Source organism: Micropterus dolomieu, linkage group LG09 (genome assembly GCF_021292245.1).
Source record: "Micropterus dolomieu isolate WLL.071019.BEF.003 ecotype Adirondacks linkage group LG09, ASM2129224v1, whole genome shotgun sequence".
Lineage (NCBI taxonomy): Eukaryota > Metazoa > Chordata > Actinopteri > Centrarchiformes > Centrarchidae > Micropterus > Micropterus dolomieu.
The window spans coordinates 5,599,038-5,615,953 of NC_060158.1; the positions used below are offsets into that span (position 1 = coordinate 5,599,038).

Here is a 16,916-nt window from a genome sequence, read left to right on the forward strand (position 1 = left end):
AGTGGACTTTTATTAGAGTCTGAGGGCCTAAGTGATCACTCTTTTGGACAGCAATTGCAGCCGAATGGTGGATTTATTTACTAAGAATACTACTGCTGTCCTTGTGCTATGCTGTTGTTGTAAGGCCTAACTTGAAAATCAGTGAATGTATACATTTATGTTGTGGCAGAAAATTGCAGAAACGTTTTCTCATGAAGTGTTGTGCCATTTAGTACTTCATACATGTTAAATAAAGAAATAACAAATAATTATTATTATCAATAGCTCCAGTATTATTGTTTTAACACTAGTAATTGTAGACCACCAGCAGCAGCAGGTGTAGTAAAATAGTAGAAGCAGAGGCAGTAGACGTAATGATAATAATTTTAGGTTTTTGCACTTTGGGCTCTTTGTGTAGATTCTGGATGAACACAGAACAAGAAAGTTATATTCTATAAAAATGTTAACAGATATTTGAACATAATATGAATCAAAACCCACAAAAGTAATTTGATGTAAGGGGTCACCTGTGGTAAAACAAGGTCAAGAACTGGATCACAACCGATGTGGCAAATCCCAGAATGAACATTAAGGAAATGGGATTGGTTTGTTTATTTTGTCCGGTGAACTCGAGGTTGTGGGTGAGACTGGGGATCCTGATGGGTATATTCAAGAGTTGGAGGTTAAATGTTGCCACTATAAACTATAAACACTGTCTGCATGGAAATGTCTTGTATCTTGCTTGTCATTAACATTTTTTAACAAACTTGTTAACACACAGGTAATATTAGAAATTTGTGGGACGCTGATCTTTATTGATATTGTCATAGTTTACCAACTATGCCTGTCACTAAAACAGCAGTAGTACAAATGCAATCTCGGTCAAAAGTACAAAAAAAACATTGAACAATACCATAAAGCCATCCAATCATTCAAAGAGATATGATAAAAGGCTGCTCAGGCCCATCTGACAAGGCTGTGGGGGTATGTTGGAAAATACAGGTTGGCATCCACTGATGTAGGGGTTTTGGGAGATGAGACACAGTGCTTGCCTGCGATGGACTGGCGACCTGTCCAGGGTGTACCCAGCCTTTCGCCCAATGTCAGCTGGGATTGGCTCCAGCCCCCCATGACCCTGTACTCAAGATAAGCACTTGACGATGGATGGATGGATGGATGGATGGACACAGTACCTGCAACACATTTTTTCTCTTATGGGCTGATGTTGCTGCTCTCTAGTGGCATGCAGCTGTGTGTGCTTGAATGTACATTTTTTATTCCTTTTGCTGTGTTCACCATGTGGAAAGGTTTTTGAGGGGAGAACCACAAGCAACATCACTAATAACCAGTTTTGCAGTATTGTTTTTTAATTTATCTCACGGTTGTAGTGTGCTGGTTTTTGAGGAACATATTATGTCTGAGGGCAAAGTTTGGTTTTTCAGCAAGATGGAATGGTTTTGAGTGGAAAGTTTCATTTTGTCCTGAAAATAGGACGTTTGGGGAATATGGTGAGAAGCTGTGGATTTGTGTTTAGAGTTTTGAGAAAAAGAGGCATCATTTCAGGATGTGTGTTTCAGCAAACTGTCACAGAAAAGTGAGAGTAAGGAGGTGGTTGGTGGGGTTGGTGGGACAGAAACTGGCGAGGGGAGCTTACCTCCCCTAAAGAAGACATCAGCTCCCCTAAAAGCATTATTTGTGACAGCATGCTTTATTGTCATTAATTTCTATATTTCTCTATCATCATGGATCCATGCGTAAATTCAGGAGCGTCAGGCTTCATCCAGCCGGAGGGAACGACCACTGACCATCCAGTGCGCCGGTTCCACTGGCAACACAACCCATAGTAGGGTGGACGGAGGGGGATCGGGAGCTGGAGCGTACAGGGCGAGGGAGAGGAGGTCGCCCCCTAGCCGTAACCTCGAGAAAAAAAACCTTGATAAACATATTCGGGTATTTTCTTAGATCGCTCACGTAACCAGCTGCTTCAGATCTGCCCAAAACAAAATGCTTGATGCTGAGGTAGAATTTTCAGTGTTTGAGGCTGTGCAATATAGTGCTCACTTCTACAATCATATTCCCCACAGTTGATATGAGATGGGATGCAACCTGAAAAGCTTAGCTATATATATATAATATTATATATTTTATTTAAGGCTATAGCCTTATATAAAATTAAAGTGCGTTACAAACGCTGATAGGCCTTGACCATGCCATATGTGATTGAGAACGGGTTGTAGGGATACAACACCAGTGAAAAATAAAACAAGACGCAGCTCCTATTTTTCCCCATTATGGGTTTAAAACAGAAAAACAAAACAGATGAGAATAAATTCTTATTCTCACTTAGTTTACTTCAAATAGTCTCATTCAAAAATAAATAAAGATCATGATCTGATATTTGGTAATGCTCATTGCTCATTTGGTGGCAAATATGCCTCCTCTGATACATAGCTTTGCAGCTTCTTTTCAACCCATCAGAGAACAACTTCTAGAGGAGGTTTTGCACTATATATGCATTTTGTTTACCATTATTACAAGAAATTGAAGGGCAATGCACAACACACTTATTTATGGAATAATCTTAGTGCAACAAAGATAACATTTTAAAAAAACAAACTAATGGCTACATTTGTAAACTTCATAGTAGAGGTCTAAGATGTGTTAAACGCAATAAAACACATACAAACAGCATGTAAATGTATTTCGTAAAGACAACAACCAGTGATGCCACAGCAGAAAATTATACTGCGTGCGATCCTGTTGAAACAGTACAGTATTTCATGCTGTAAAAAGAAGTATAGCATTAAATTTCTTTCGTCATTGTCATTTCTATAACATATTCCCTGATTTGAGACTTCTCTGATCTTTAGCATTCAAGTGATGATTTCCCTGCCTTTTTACACCGTTAAAAGAACTTCATTAATTAATATACAGTATATATGTAATTCACATACATACTGTAATTTCTCTTCACAACATTGTCAATATTATTTCTAAAGTGCATTAAATCCTCTTCATATTACAATTATATGCAGAAACAGCAAACTCTAAAGAAACTCATATTTACAGTAACTTCAGATTATCAAATAAATAAATCATAATACACATTATGACATCATTTTGGTAAAATCTCACAGTGGATATTTCAAAGTGCTAAAATGTGTTGCTTTTGTCTGTGAGTCTGTGTTTACACCAGAGTCCCTCCATTGTGACTTCTGTTGTACAACCTCGAGGCAAACTCATCATCACTGTCTTCAAGTTCTGACTCCTCCTGGGAGTTGGAGTCGGCGTTGGATGCAGAGTTGACCTGAGAGGAGATGGAAGGAACATCGGTGAACATAAATTCCACCACACCTGAAACAAGTCTGGCAGGTGACTGTTAATCACAGCAACAGAATGGTGCAGTTGGGGTGGATGTCCCAGCTGGCCTTGGTAATAAAAACAATATATTTACAGGGCAATTTTGTTCTTTTCTTCATTTAGAACCTGACATAGTGGAAGTCTGAATAATTAGAGTGAGGTAAATCCTACTCATGTTGTTCGTGGTGGAGATTAAAATCCATTATAACAATAACACTAAATGCTGGTAACATTGCATTTTGCATTGCTCTATGGTATGGTTGAAGGGCCTAACTTGAAAATCAGTAAATGGACCCATCAGTGTTTAGTGCCATTTAGAACTTTGTAAACAAAGAACAAATAATTACTATTATCAATATTTCCAGTATGATTGTAAGTTGGTACAATAGTGATTGTAGACCAGCAGTAGTTGAAGTAAAATAAGCAACACTAGTTGTACAAGCAGTAGCCGGAGATGTAACAGCAGTAATACTTGTAAATACCATTTTGCCTGGCAGGTCTGATTCTTCTGTTTCAGGGTTTTGTTCTTTGGGCTCTGTGTCCAGAAAGGCCACATAATGGATCAGAGTGTAGATTCTAGATGAACACAGAAAGAAAAAGTTAGATTTTATACAAATGCCCACAGATATATGAACATAATTCAAATCAAAACCTTGTTGAGGTAAGTGGTCACCTGTGGTAAAACATGGTCAAGAACTGGATCACAACCGACGTGGCAAATCCTATAATGAACATGAAAGAAATGGGATCAATTTGTATATGTCCGGTGACTTCGAGGTTGAGGCTGAGCTTGGGGACCATGATGGGTACATTCAAGAGTTGGAGGGTAAATGTTGCCACCAGCCACAGAGCATTCATGATGAAGAAGGCAAAGTTTATCTGTGTGTAATGAGAAAGAAAGCATTCATTTAAGACTAACTGAACAGTGACATCCAATAAGACTTGTAAAATAGTTCAGTTGCCCAGACCTACCTTGTTTCTCAGCTCTCGCAGGTCATTGGTTATCTTTTCCTGTTTCTCTTTGTCATCGACCAGAGGTTGTAGGTACTTCTCCTGAAGCTCTTTCCAGAAGTGCTCCTCCTCCTGCAGGGGAACACAGCAACTCTTTCAATTAACTATTCTAATATAGATATGGCAGAAAACAAGTTTTATCTACACAATTAATGCTTCTTGGATTATAAAATATCTCTGTTATGTGTGTCAAATGTCCTATCTGTAATATTCATTGTTATATTCGTGTATGTTTAGACACAGCAAATAACAAAAAACAAAGGACTGCAAAGGCCTCAAGGTAAGGTCAGATTTCATTTTGGAAACTGAATATGGTGGACATAATTTTGATGAACTGGAACAGTAGTAAACCTTCAGCAGACAATTCATATGTGATTTAGAGGCAGATTATGCAAACCTGATCTAGTGAGACACAAACCTGGTTGAGTGACTCCTCCTGCAGCTGCATGTCACTGGAAATATTCTGTAGTTGTGTGACCCAACCTAGAGAAAAGAGCAAGACAGCTGGGTATTAGATAACATCACATTTGCAATTGTGTTGGAACAATCTTGCTTATTTTAAGTGTTTGAACTTACATTGGGCAGGACAGTCGAAAACGGGCACCACTTGCCTAAAACACAAATATAAATATTATCAGTATCATCTCACACTTTGTAGTACTGACACATTAGATTTCGACACATTAGATTTCAATAGATTGTCTACCTTCATATCTTACCTCTGTTCTTCCTCTGGGATCCTTAGGTCTTCCACAATCGTATTTTCGGGCTGTGGTACAGGTTGAGCTGACTCTGGGATCAGGTGCTCCTGGTTGGCATTGAGCTGCCCACCTCCAGATCTACTGGTGGACTTTTTACAACATTTGGCCCATGAGAAGAGTCGTTGGAAGATGCTTTTGGCTGCAAGAGTGAAGATCAGCTTCAGTTCAGTCAGCCCAAACAATTTTCATCTAGTGCCGCTGTAAGTGACATGAAAATTTCAAACTGGTATCTACCTTTCTGAGCTGTTTGTGGGGTGGTGTCTGCAGGTGTTTCAGCTCCAGCGGCAGGTTTTGCCTCCCGGGTGCCCCAGGACACATTATTCATGTTGACCATGGAATAGATGGTAAGCAGGAGGTAGGCGCTGGGGATGCAGAGAATGTAGAGAAAACCATAGAATACCAGCTGGATTTCCTGAGGATGCATTATCGCAGTGAAGGTGTAAATGATGGCCATAGAGATGATGAAAATGCTGCTGGGTGTCAGGATGGTTTGTTCCCTCACCATAGCACCTGAAGAATGATAAAGGTATGGAGAGTTTGGGGAATCAAAGCAGTTTTAAGCAGCACATCTAAAAATATTTTCCAAGTCTAAATAAAGTAGCTACACATGTGTCTGTAGGGTAAGATGAAGTTATACCTGGAATATAACTTACCAATGATGGACATTGTCACCACCAACATGAGGAATGCATATATGATACTCATGAAAGCTGCAATAGTGATCTGAGTGTCTGATTTCAGTTTGAAGCACAGAATCAGGTAAATGACAGGAGGTAACACAGCCAGGACCAGGGCACCGTTGGCTTCCATGTTTGAGATGAAAGTCAAACTACCTGGAGACCATAAAAGAGTAGACACATACTGTTTTTAGTCTGTCATGGTTTGGGTTGTGGTGTATAACATATGGAATTTGACCCCTGACCCAGAGCTGGAGAGAGGCACAGTGAACCCTTAAGGTGAAGTAATGATTGATGGGTGTGCAAAGAGTGAACCCTCCTATGGAATTTGACCTCTGACCCAGTGGTAGGGGGAGTAGAGATTAGTGTGTATGAAGGGACTGTGCCCTTATATGGTCTTTAGCAGATACCTAAACATGTCCTATATAAGCTGTGTTCAATGTACAGAGAGACAGAGTGGCCATCGGGCTGGGTCACTCTCCAAGCTGCTGCAGAGCTTGTAATTGATGCTGAATTCTTTGATGTAATAAACTTTTATAATCAAGAACAGTGTCAAGCGGATTTCTTCTCAACACATCATCGCAGCATTATCGTTCGGACACTACAGGGTTTCTTCTTTGTAGCCTTGTTTCTTCTTTTGTTCATTTGCATGTTTAGTTCAAAGTAGATGTTTTGTCTCGTATCTTGGTATCTAGTCCTGCATTTTAGTTCTGTGTCTTAGTTCATGTCTTTGTATTTATTCCTGGTTCTGTGTTTATATTATTTTTGTCTTGTCTGCTTTGTATTCTGTTTTATCCTGTTGTCTCAGTCTGTTTCCCTGTTGTAGTTTATTTGTATTATCAGTTTTTTGTCTGCTAAGGGTTGGTTTGTGTTCTCTGTCTGATGTTTAGTCTTGCTTTCTTGTTTTCTGTTGTTTAGTTTGCCTTTTGCTGTTCAGTTGTGTTTCTGTATTTAGGTTCGGTCCTGTCTGTTTGTCTTACTGTTTCACTCTGTCCTGTTTCAATTTGTGTCTGCTGTGCCTAGTTAGTTCCTCATGTCGTTCACCTGTGCACTCCCTCCCTGCTCATTTGACTGTGTATTTAAGCCCTTACTTCTGTTCAGTCTTTGCTGCATCCTCGTCTGATGTTGAGTGTTAAGCTGTGCTCAGTTCCTTGTACTTTGTTCCTTTGGGGATTTCCCTGCTAACCACTGGATTAAGTTTCATTTGGATTTTCTTTTGTTTGCACTTCTGTGCTTCCATGTAAGCTTGTTTAAATCTGCGTTATAATAAATCTTTTAATCTGCAACCTCCTCGCCATTGTCTGCATTTGGGTCCACATCTCAGTTTACCTGTCACTGCACTCAGCTCTCTCATGACACATCCGCATTAGTATTACTTGTTGTTCTCACTATATATTTTTGCATTTATTCAAATACAAACAAAATACAAAACTCAAACATTTGTATAATAATTATATTTCTAGTGAAGTCCAGTTGATCTCAAAATTTCACAAAAGGTTGTATGTGAAGAGATTATGAACACAAAACACTGACCTGCGATCATCAGGCAGATTGTGGCAGGGGCCAGGATTGATGAGGTGATGGCAAAGAGCTGGTAGAGCATGAAGGGTTTGGATATGGAGGGGTTCCTCTTGGAAATAACATTGGTGGAGCCCAAGAGATCCACCACATTGGCCATTGTGGATGGTCCCCATCGCCGACGCTGAAAATGACAATCATTAGAATGAGGTCCACAGTCATGGGTGCTTTTAAAATGCAGATTCTGAATATTGAAAACAATTACAGGTTTAAATCTTTGTAGGGACTTTATGGCCATCATTTTAGTGAAAATGTTCTGATTAGCTGCAGGACTCGCCTGGTTGTAGAGTTCTTTGAAGTCCTCAGGTGCATTGGTGTAAGCATCAGATGCTGCATTGTACTCAATTCTCCATCCCTGCTTTAGTAGTAAAGTACACAGCCAGCGGTCCTCACCTTCAGGGAACAGAAAATAAAGAGGCAGAGTGTGAAAGCTATCCCCAAGACTGAGTGAGAGACAGGAAGTCCTGTGAACAATATCTGTTACCTTGGTCGAACTGGATGTAGTGTCTCGCCTCTGTGGACTTGGTGGAGTATCTCTTCATCACGTTGTCATCCATCAGCGCCTCTGCTCTGAACAGACTGAAGCAGCCGGGGCTGCACAACACACAGCCAATCACATGCTCCGCTGTCTTCTGCAGCCAGTGGCTGACGGCGTACTCAAACTTCTGGAACCACACAGCCGGACCTGTAGAGGAAAAACAGAGGTAATGTAAACATGAAATCAAATGTCGGTCCAGTGTAAGTCTAGTGGTAAGTTTAGTGGTGGATCTTAGAAATATTTGTTCAAATGATTGGATGGTTGTTTTTGTTGGTTTTTAGTTGTTTTTTCCTGTCTTCTCTTAGTTTATTTAAACTGAACAATGGGCCAACCTGATCCAGTGGGGTGAATCCTGCCACATACTGCCCCAACACGTGGGTACATTTTCAAACGATCGATGAGCAACATCACAGCAGCTGGCTGGAAGTCTGTGTCCCCATCTAAAGCCAGGAGGTAGGTGTTGTGCTTGTCTTTCTGGAGAAAAAGGCACATTTGTTTTATATTTAGTTTTCTTTATAAATACTGTGGATGTGTGTTCAAACTCATCAGAAAAGCCACAAAAGTGTTGTTTCTCTTATCTCACCTGGACCTCTGCTCTCAGCTTCGTCTCGTCCTCTCCCTTTTGCCAGCGTGCATAATATTTCGTCATAAGTTTCCAGCCCAGAAGATAGTAAAGGTACATGACCTGGAAAATAATAAATAACAATTAACATAACTTCGAGAGTTCAAGCATCGTTAAGCTTGAATAGAGAAATGATCCAGTATCGTGTTTAATTTTGAAAACTCCACATTTCTAAATATGATGCAAACTTTAAATGGTGCATGTAAATGGTTCTGAGGTCATTATTTTCATACCTGAGACCATCTCTTCTTGTGACGGATGAGTTCTTTGTCTTTGAAGTGAACCACAATATTGTTCCCATGAGGCATGGTGACCACAAGACGACCTCCGTACGGTGTCCTTATGATCGTCTGATGAAGGATCTCCTGCTGCTTTCTGAAGACGTTCTTATCAATGTTTGTGAAGATACTGATGACAGTGAATAAAAGAATACTTTGATTGTAATTTGAACCTTTTGAAAAATTTGTTTCTCTGTTAGTGTACCAAACGCTACTGCCAGCTCAGAACTGAACTTCATGTTCACTTTTGAGATGCTAAAATGCACTACAACAGCAAACTTTCTGTAAACATGGTTCTTACCCATAAACTTCTGAGAGGATTTGCACAAGATCCTCTGCTTATTTGTTGAGGTGACGCCCACGGCTCCCCTCCACATGTTTGAATGCATCATCAAAGTAGATATGGGCTTCAAAGGTGAAATCATAGAACTTTGGCTCTTTCTTTGGCCTGTACTTATCCAGTCTGTAGTGTTCAGAGAAACATAAAGAGGAACTGTGATAAAGTACATTTTGGGGTTCTTAATAGTACATTGCTAAAACTGTCTAGGCCAAGGACACAAACTCTTGGAAAATAAAATCCTGTGACAGCAACAGATTTAACTGACCAAGTGGTTGAAAGAAATTCTCTTGAAGTGATTTTAAAAAAGGAAACTAATTCATGCTCTAGCAGATACTATGTTCAGAGCTCCCTGTGGGTTAAAAAAGTAATTTATCTCAGGGAATCAACAGAGATGGTTGGAGGAATGAGAAAATGACATATCATAGAATATCCAGCAACAGAAGTCTGTGTAACTCACCTGAATATTGATATAATGATGTTCATCATCTCTTCGTAGGTCTCGTGCCACATGGTCGCACACAGATACACCATTGTCGTTTCAGATGCCCTAATAATTGACAAGACAAGATAAACAAATTTGAGAAACATAGTTTTGTTTGGAGAAGATGCACACTTGATAGCTTAAACTAACAAGGTTAAATGTTTTAGATGATTGTTGTGAGGACCAAAATGTAGAACTACAACAACACAAACAACAAACACTTACTTCTTCTTTTTGTTTTTGGTCTGGATGTTGAATCGTGTGTTGAGGAGCAGGGACTGCTCAATAAAGGCTCCTTCATACAGCCTCCTAATGAACAGGTCTTGGGTCCTCTGAATACGATACGTGTTTAGGCGCCACAGATGGAGAGTGACCAACACCAGACCCAACCACCAGGACACTGCTGAACCTGAAGGAAGATTTATAAATGCATTAAATTGCCATAAACTACCATATCATGAAGTTTGTATCCAGAAAATTACAGGAATAAATATCTAAATAGCCATCAAAGGTTAACTGGTAATACTTAGATTGTGGAGCATGATTAGATTTTGGTCCTTTCAAATTATGTTTAAAAACAAATATACATCACCTGAGCACTGGGGCTCACAGGTATGTAGGACAGGGTGTGGGTCAGATTTAGGCCTAAAAACAAACTAAACTATGTGTTTTGGATTGGTGACCCTACTTGTATAAATAACATACCTACTGTGATATTTTTAAATCTTATATGTGTGAATGTACTCTTCTCTACTTTATTACCTGTCAGCAGGCCAATGTCAGTTATATTTGACATGTCCAGGAAGCACAGAGTGTGTGTAACATCCAAAACCAGATGTGGGAACACACTGCCATTCAAGCTGTGGTTTCTTCCATCTACAATGTCACTGCAGTAGCCTGTGAAGTTGATGTTTGCAGTCCCGTTCAGTTTTATTCTGTATTCCTGATAGTAAACGATAACAGGGATGATGAGCAGAGCCATGACAGCCAGAGAGGCCAGATACAAAGGCAGGATGAAGCATCGTCGCAGGGCGTGCATCTTGCAGGCCGCAACAGCAAACCAGTGGCAGAGGGCAGAGGAGATCAGCTGGACCCCAATGGTGATGGCTATAATTTTTATCTCACGCCTTGGGATAGACTTCACTATGTCCCAGTCCATTTTGGACAGAGGGACGTAGGCTCCGAGCACACAGGCGGTCACTGTGATCCTGAGCAGACTGGAGAAGATGTGTAGCATATTCTGGCACTTTGTCATGTCTCTGCACAGGTTTTTGAGGAAGACGGAGCTGCTATTCTCGCTGATCAGTCTGAAGTAGGTCTCCCACCAGTTCAAAGACACCAAGAAGGATCCACCAACAGCCAGACCCACCCAAATTGCCATCTTGATATCAGTAGGATCTTTCATAATGTATAAGAAGAGGAACAGGACGTAACCAAGCAAAATGAGGATGAAGGCAGCAATGGATGGCACCAGGAAACGATTCCTTTCCTTGGCAGTGCAGTGAGTGACCACCTGTAGGAGCGCCGAGAGGACAGCAACACCGTTCAGTATTGTCACGTTGGTCACGATGTCCAAGTGTGGCATTGCCACAATGGTGAGAATCGCTGCACCGAGAGACACCAGGAACTCAAAGCACAGAACCTGAAGAAGAAGTGGAAGGACATTCAACAACATGGTTGAGACACCTGTCGGACTCTGTTTTCAGCATTAGCAATAGACAAGATAAAGTTAGGTTGTGTTACCAGGGCTGTAGTTGTTTTTCTGGGCAGTTTTGATGTTTTATACCATGCCTTCCAAATGCTTTTGAGAAACAGAAAGACACTGGAAGCAATGAGAGAGCAGCCGATACATAGCAGAGCAATGGGTTTCTGGTCATCTGGGAGGGTCTTTGTGCCTTTGTTGGACAAGGTGATGAGGAGGAGGAAAGAAGTCTGCAACAGAGTAAAAAACATGATGATCATTTAATCAGTTAGTAATATTGTGATATGTGGACAATGTAGGATGATCTGGTGTCCTTCTGAGATGAGTTTCTACACAATAATTAAGTTTATATTCTGATAAAGGTTTTAATTAAAATATATTTGGATGCAAGAATTTACCCAGAAACCCTGGGAAGAATGTATTCATGCTACTCATGTTAATTCATTCATTAAGTCATGCACACATTAATGTAGCAGTCAGTAGCTCTTTCAAACTACCCTGCACTTTTGTTTTTCATCTGTTTTTTCTGGATTTTTTGCCGAAACAGTTGATACCTATTATAAAAATAAAGTCATTGGAAAAGGAAGCCAGGGTTCTGGATTAAAGAGGAACAGGCCACCCGGCTTGTTCGACCAGACCAGGTACCACAGCGGGTGCCTGGTAGATCGCCCAAGTGAGGGGAAAAAGAGCTAGAATAGCAGTGTTGGCCCATCTTGGATTTAAGACTGCTGCTAAAGGTCTGGTCTGGACAAAATGGGACTCAGGTTGGCCAAGCAACAGAAACCATAACATCAGCATCCGGGATCAAGCACTCGCTGGGTGGATAATGTTCAACAGAGCACAAGACTCTGCAAGATGAGACAAAGCGGACTCTGTGTTTCCATTGATGATGCTTGGTGCTCAAACACTGTCAAGATGGACACTGCTTCCCAAATGTCAGAATTTTTTATGTGAATATGATATCCATATTCATCTTGTTGCTGCTGTTTACAATCACCCCAGACCCAAATTCATATCTTAATATACATTTAATTTTATTTTAAGTTTAGTGTGTGCAGAATGAAGAGATTACAAACTTTCATTTTGTTATACATCCTTGTGTTGTATAATGTTAAATAAACAACCTTGATCCTTTATCCTTGAATGCAATGTATTCATAAAAAAAAAGAACAAACCTTGCTACATAGCGCCAATCCAAATACACACACAGCGACAACAGACAGAAAGATGATCTTTAGTAGTTTTATCATTTTCCATGGTGTCTGTTCATCTTCAGTGACCGGGACCTCTCTACAGGTATCCCATGGCCTCCTAAATTAACACACAAAAATCAAAGTCTGAAGTAGGATGGCAGGTCATAAAGCTAGTGAGGTGGAAAGTGGTGATATAGTATACAACACATTTTCATGTAGTTATGATGTAATAAATTAAAGAATGACCAAAGATAGATAAATTGTAATATAGTGATTAAAACATAAATGTGTTAATTAAATGTATTCAATAATCAAATTGTATTAATTTAAACATAATGTGTATACACTTTAAATGAGTATCTCTAATAGTAACTCTAAAAAAAAACCTCTCTTCTTTAAATTTCCACACCAGTCTTTCTAAACATAATATAAATGGTTTATAAGCATTTATATGGTCTTTTTAAGTGGGATTGATGTATCCAGATATGAATTACACAATTGAAGTATCCATAACTGGAAGCTGGTACAGTATATAAACAGAAAATTAAAATAAATCAATGAAATAAACAAAAACAGAACCACCATTGTAATTATAAATGATTATTAGGAAAAATGGATTTCACTTTATCTAACCCTTAAATAACTAAGCGATTAAAGGTGTGCATATAAATGTAAATAATTTTACTTTTACATCTACATGTCATTATTTTCAAATGATTTCTAATTAAATATACAGAGATAGTACTTAATAGTTGTTTCAGAGAAAAAAAACAGCGTTACTTACTTGGGCATGTCTCTGTCTTCTTCCATAATTGCTCCCAAATGACCGTCCATTGGTTTAACATCTGCATATAAAGGTGGGTAGGAAGCATGACTCATGTGACAGCTGACGATTACCATGCCCTCATCAAATGGAAACACCAATGAGCGGCAGCCGTCAACTCAGGTCTATGGAATTCAGAGCGAACATCCCTCCTTTTGCTGCATCTTTTGTGTGTTGGAGGACTACTTATGATGCAACTTTAGGTCTGGGCAAGCCTGTGTAGGAAAACAGGTCTGACAGAACAACATTCCCACAATGGGAACCAGGCTTCATCTTTAAATCCTAATATTTTGGAGACCTTAGTCAAGAGGACATTTTGACTTTCAGTAAAGCTAGATAAAAAGACAGGCGCCCACATTGTATCTGTCAGTGAGTTGTGAGAAATTCTACCAAAGAGTGATTTTCATTCCACTTTAATTCATTTGAGAAGAGGTGGAATTATCCTGCAGTTTATTCAAAAAACCTAAAGATTTCAGAAAAGACACAGACTAAATATATAAAAATATATTTATTTTCAATCTCTTCATTAGCCTGTCAAAATATCACTGGTGAGAATAAGGGAGCATTAGATTTAATGTAATTTAATCATGGAATTTATAAACTTAAATAATAAACAGAGTAGAGTTAAATCTCTTCAGATTCATATCTTGACAAATATTGTGAGATTTGAGAGTAAGTGAAGCGTAGTGAAACTAACTATGATTCCTATCGCAATGTAATTGTCTCACATGAGGAATTTTAAATATCTTTACATTATCATATTTAAACTTACTTCTTAAATGGTCTTTTGACACTGAGTGACCTGGTTATTTCTCCTTTTCATCAGTTATTCTGCTTTTTCCTTGGTTTTCTCTGTTATCTTCCTTCCTCCCTGTGTCTCCTCCCCTGTGTGCTCTCTCTCTCTCCCTCCGCTCCTGACCCCAGCCTACAACCTGCACCTGCACCTCATCAGTCACCCCGTCAGCCTGCCACACCTGCCAGTAGTCAACCTCACCCCGGTTCTCCACACCATTCTTGCCTGATCGTCGTTGCTCCGTACCCGGTGCCATCTCTGCATTCAGGGCTCTCATGTTTTTTGATTTCTCTCAATTTACCTCTGCTTTGTCGCTGCTGTCACTAACTTGGTCTCTTTGTCTGTTTCCCTCCCAGGTTCACTCACCCTTGTCCTCCGTTCAGTCAGCTGGTCTCATCCTCTGGTCCTCTCCTCCCCTCCTCGCCTTCCCCCACGGCTTCCTCGGCCCCAGTGTTCCCCGGCTCTCTGGTCCCAGTCTCCTCAGTTTCCGAGGCATCCACCTCTCCCTCCACTCCAGTCCCTCAAACCCTTTTCCCTCAATAAACCTCCTTCGCTCTGAGCGCTGCATTTGGGTCCTCTCTGTCCCCACACCACACCACCCATAACATGGTCAAGTACTTTCCTCTTGCACACATGTAGGCAATAATAGTCAGTTGTTGCTCACTTCCATTGTTATGTTGTGGCTTTCATATTAGTGTTTTCTGCATGCACTTTTTTGAATTTGCAAAGTGTTTTTGATATGCAGTTTGTTCAACATGTCTTGACCACCGTATTTGTTCCTTCATGAAGTGTTTTTTTTATAACATTAACTGAAGGCCTGTGTTCTAACATCAGCTTGCTTTGAAATTTATGAAAGTAAGAATTTGATGTACATGTGCCTTCTCAAATAAACAAAACATTTCTGTTGACTTATTTGTTTATAAAGTATAATATAAATATAATATAAAGAAGTTGTGACTTATCAGGTTTGACAAGTCTTCTAAAGAAATGTGACGCTCTGCAACCTAATTTCAATATGGGCGTAAGGATTAAGCTGCTGCCGTATCAAATGCTCTACCTTCTACTTTGCTTCTAGTTGCTTAATGTTCTCTAGTAACTGACTACAAAATTTTCTCCAGAAAATAACACATTCAAAATGAGTCAGATTTAAATCTTCAGCCATAGCCTATATGTACATTTCTGGTCTCCTCTGATAGATCAGAAGCTATGGAATATGAATCCATTGTAAGCAGTGGTGGAAAAAGTAGGCTACTTTTTTAAGTAAAAGTACAGTACACTAATATGTTACTGTAAAAGAAAAATTCATCCTGTAAAATACTACTCAAGTAAAAGTTAAAAAGAACCTGGTTTTAAAAGTTCTTAAGTGTCAAAATTAAAAAGTACTACACAGTATCCCCTTCAGACCGTCTGAAAGACAGAACCCCATTTGGGACTGTATGAACCCTGGTGTAGAGAGCCGGAGAAGATACGACAAATTATCAGTAGCGCAGTATCCAATGCTAACATTAGATAAGAAAAACATTTTACTGCAATTGGTGCTGAGTATTCCATGAATTATATTACCAAAAGGGAAAGATAGTGAATGTTATTTTCTACTGTGCACTCCACAGTACGTTCCATCTCACACAGGCTCCGCCCTCTACTGGACTCTATGGGTACAGTGGGTGGAGCCCGATGACTGTCTGCCCTAGCCAAAGCCAGTCCACGACACCAACCCGGTACTGAGGGTACTGTGAGTCAATCCACATTTGAATTCCAAATACAGTTGAAACATGAGATACAAATACAGTCCATGTCCATGTTTCCCACCTTCAACCAAACAAATAATCTTTCAGCTATCTAGCTGTCTAGCATCTTGGAGTTTTTCCATAAAATAAAAAAACAGCTTGGCAGCAAGCTACCAAGTAGGAAAATCTCACAACCTTATGAACATCATCTGATATCTGTCAGCTGTTCTCTGTGTGTTGCCTCAGAGATACACCAAAAAGATGGCAATGTCTTGAAATTACACTGGACTGGATTTTAGTGTTTTCAATGTCTTTTTTTGCCAGAGTTATGAATAGTGGCAAAGTCTATTACTATTATTATTCTTCTCTGGCCTTCTTGCTTGGGCTATGCAGATGATATTAAGATCTGCGGGGGGGGGGGGGGGGGGGAGTATTGGCTTGTCTTCTACTCTGTCCTTTCACAGTTGGTTGAATCTGCACTGACTAAGAAACCTGGTGGAGATCATATCATCAAGGTGTACAACCTGAAGAAAGCTCTGACTCCTCACAGCGACAGATGGTTAAAGGATAATCTAAGTTGGTTTAGACCTGGGCCCTATTTTCACGTATTTTAATGTTGAAATGACTAGAAGGTACAGAACGTTTTAAATCAGTGCAGTAGATGGCTTCCTGGTGACTCCCTCTGTCTTTAACAGGAGAGTGAAGTAGGACCAATCTCACTCTAAAAATCTTGTGAGAGGCAAATTGTAGCAGGAAGATGCCAGTGAAACCTCAATCTGTCCACATTAGAGAGATAGTTTGAAAAACACCTTCAGTTGTTGCCCCACCTGCAAACTCTGTTGATTTTGGTTGATTGGTACACTTACACTAAAATACAAACTAAACCTTAAGGGGAAAATGTTTTATTTTTAATAAATTGTATTTAAAGTTTTACTTGCAAACATTTAAAGTTTTACTTGTTTTAATTGTAAGCTGGACGTGGAAAAGTACAAAATTGCAAAAAAACACTAGAAAGTAATTATTTAAATTTTTATTTAAAAGCACACCAATAGT

The 16,916-nt window shown here is 39.6% G+C and overlaps 1 protein-coding gene across 1 annotated transcript; it reads right to left on the bottom strand.

The window, feature by feature from the left end:
• Positions 1-3,032: 3,032 nt before the first annotated feature.
• On the bottom strand, positions 3,033-10,524 carry LOC123976748 (chitin synthase chs-2-like). Its single transcript, XM_046059095.1, is given in 20 exon segments — positions 3,033-3,286; positions 3,822-3,915; positions 4,013-4,218; positions 4,312-4,422; positions 4,769-4,833; positions 4,927-4,961; positions 5,070-5,250; positions 5,346-5,621; positions 5,765-5,944; positions 7,322-7,490; positions 7,644-7,759; positions 7,851-8,051; positions 8,237-8,500; positions 8,535-8,589; positions 8,760-8,977; positions 9,167-9,267; positions 9,602-9,691; positions 9,756-9,764; positions 9,851-10,034; positions 10,388-10,524. Coding segments are annotated over 20 exon segments (2,709 nt in total). The 5' UTR covers positions 10,422-10,524; the 3' UTR covers positions 3,033-3,166.
• Positions 10,525-16,916: the final 6,392 nt, after the last annotated feature.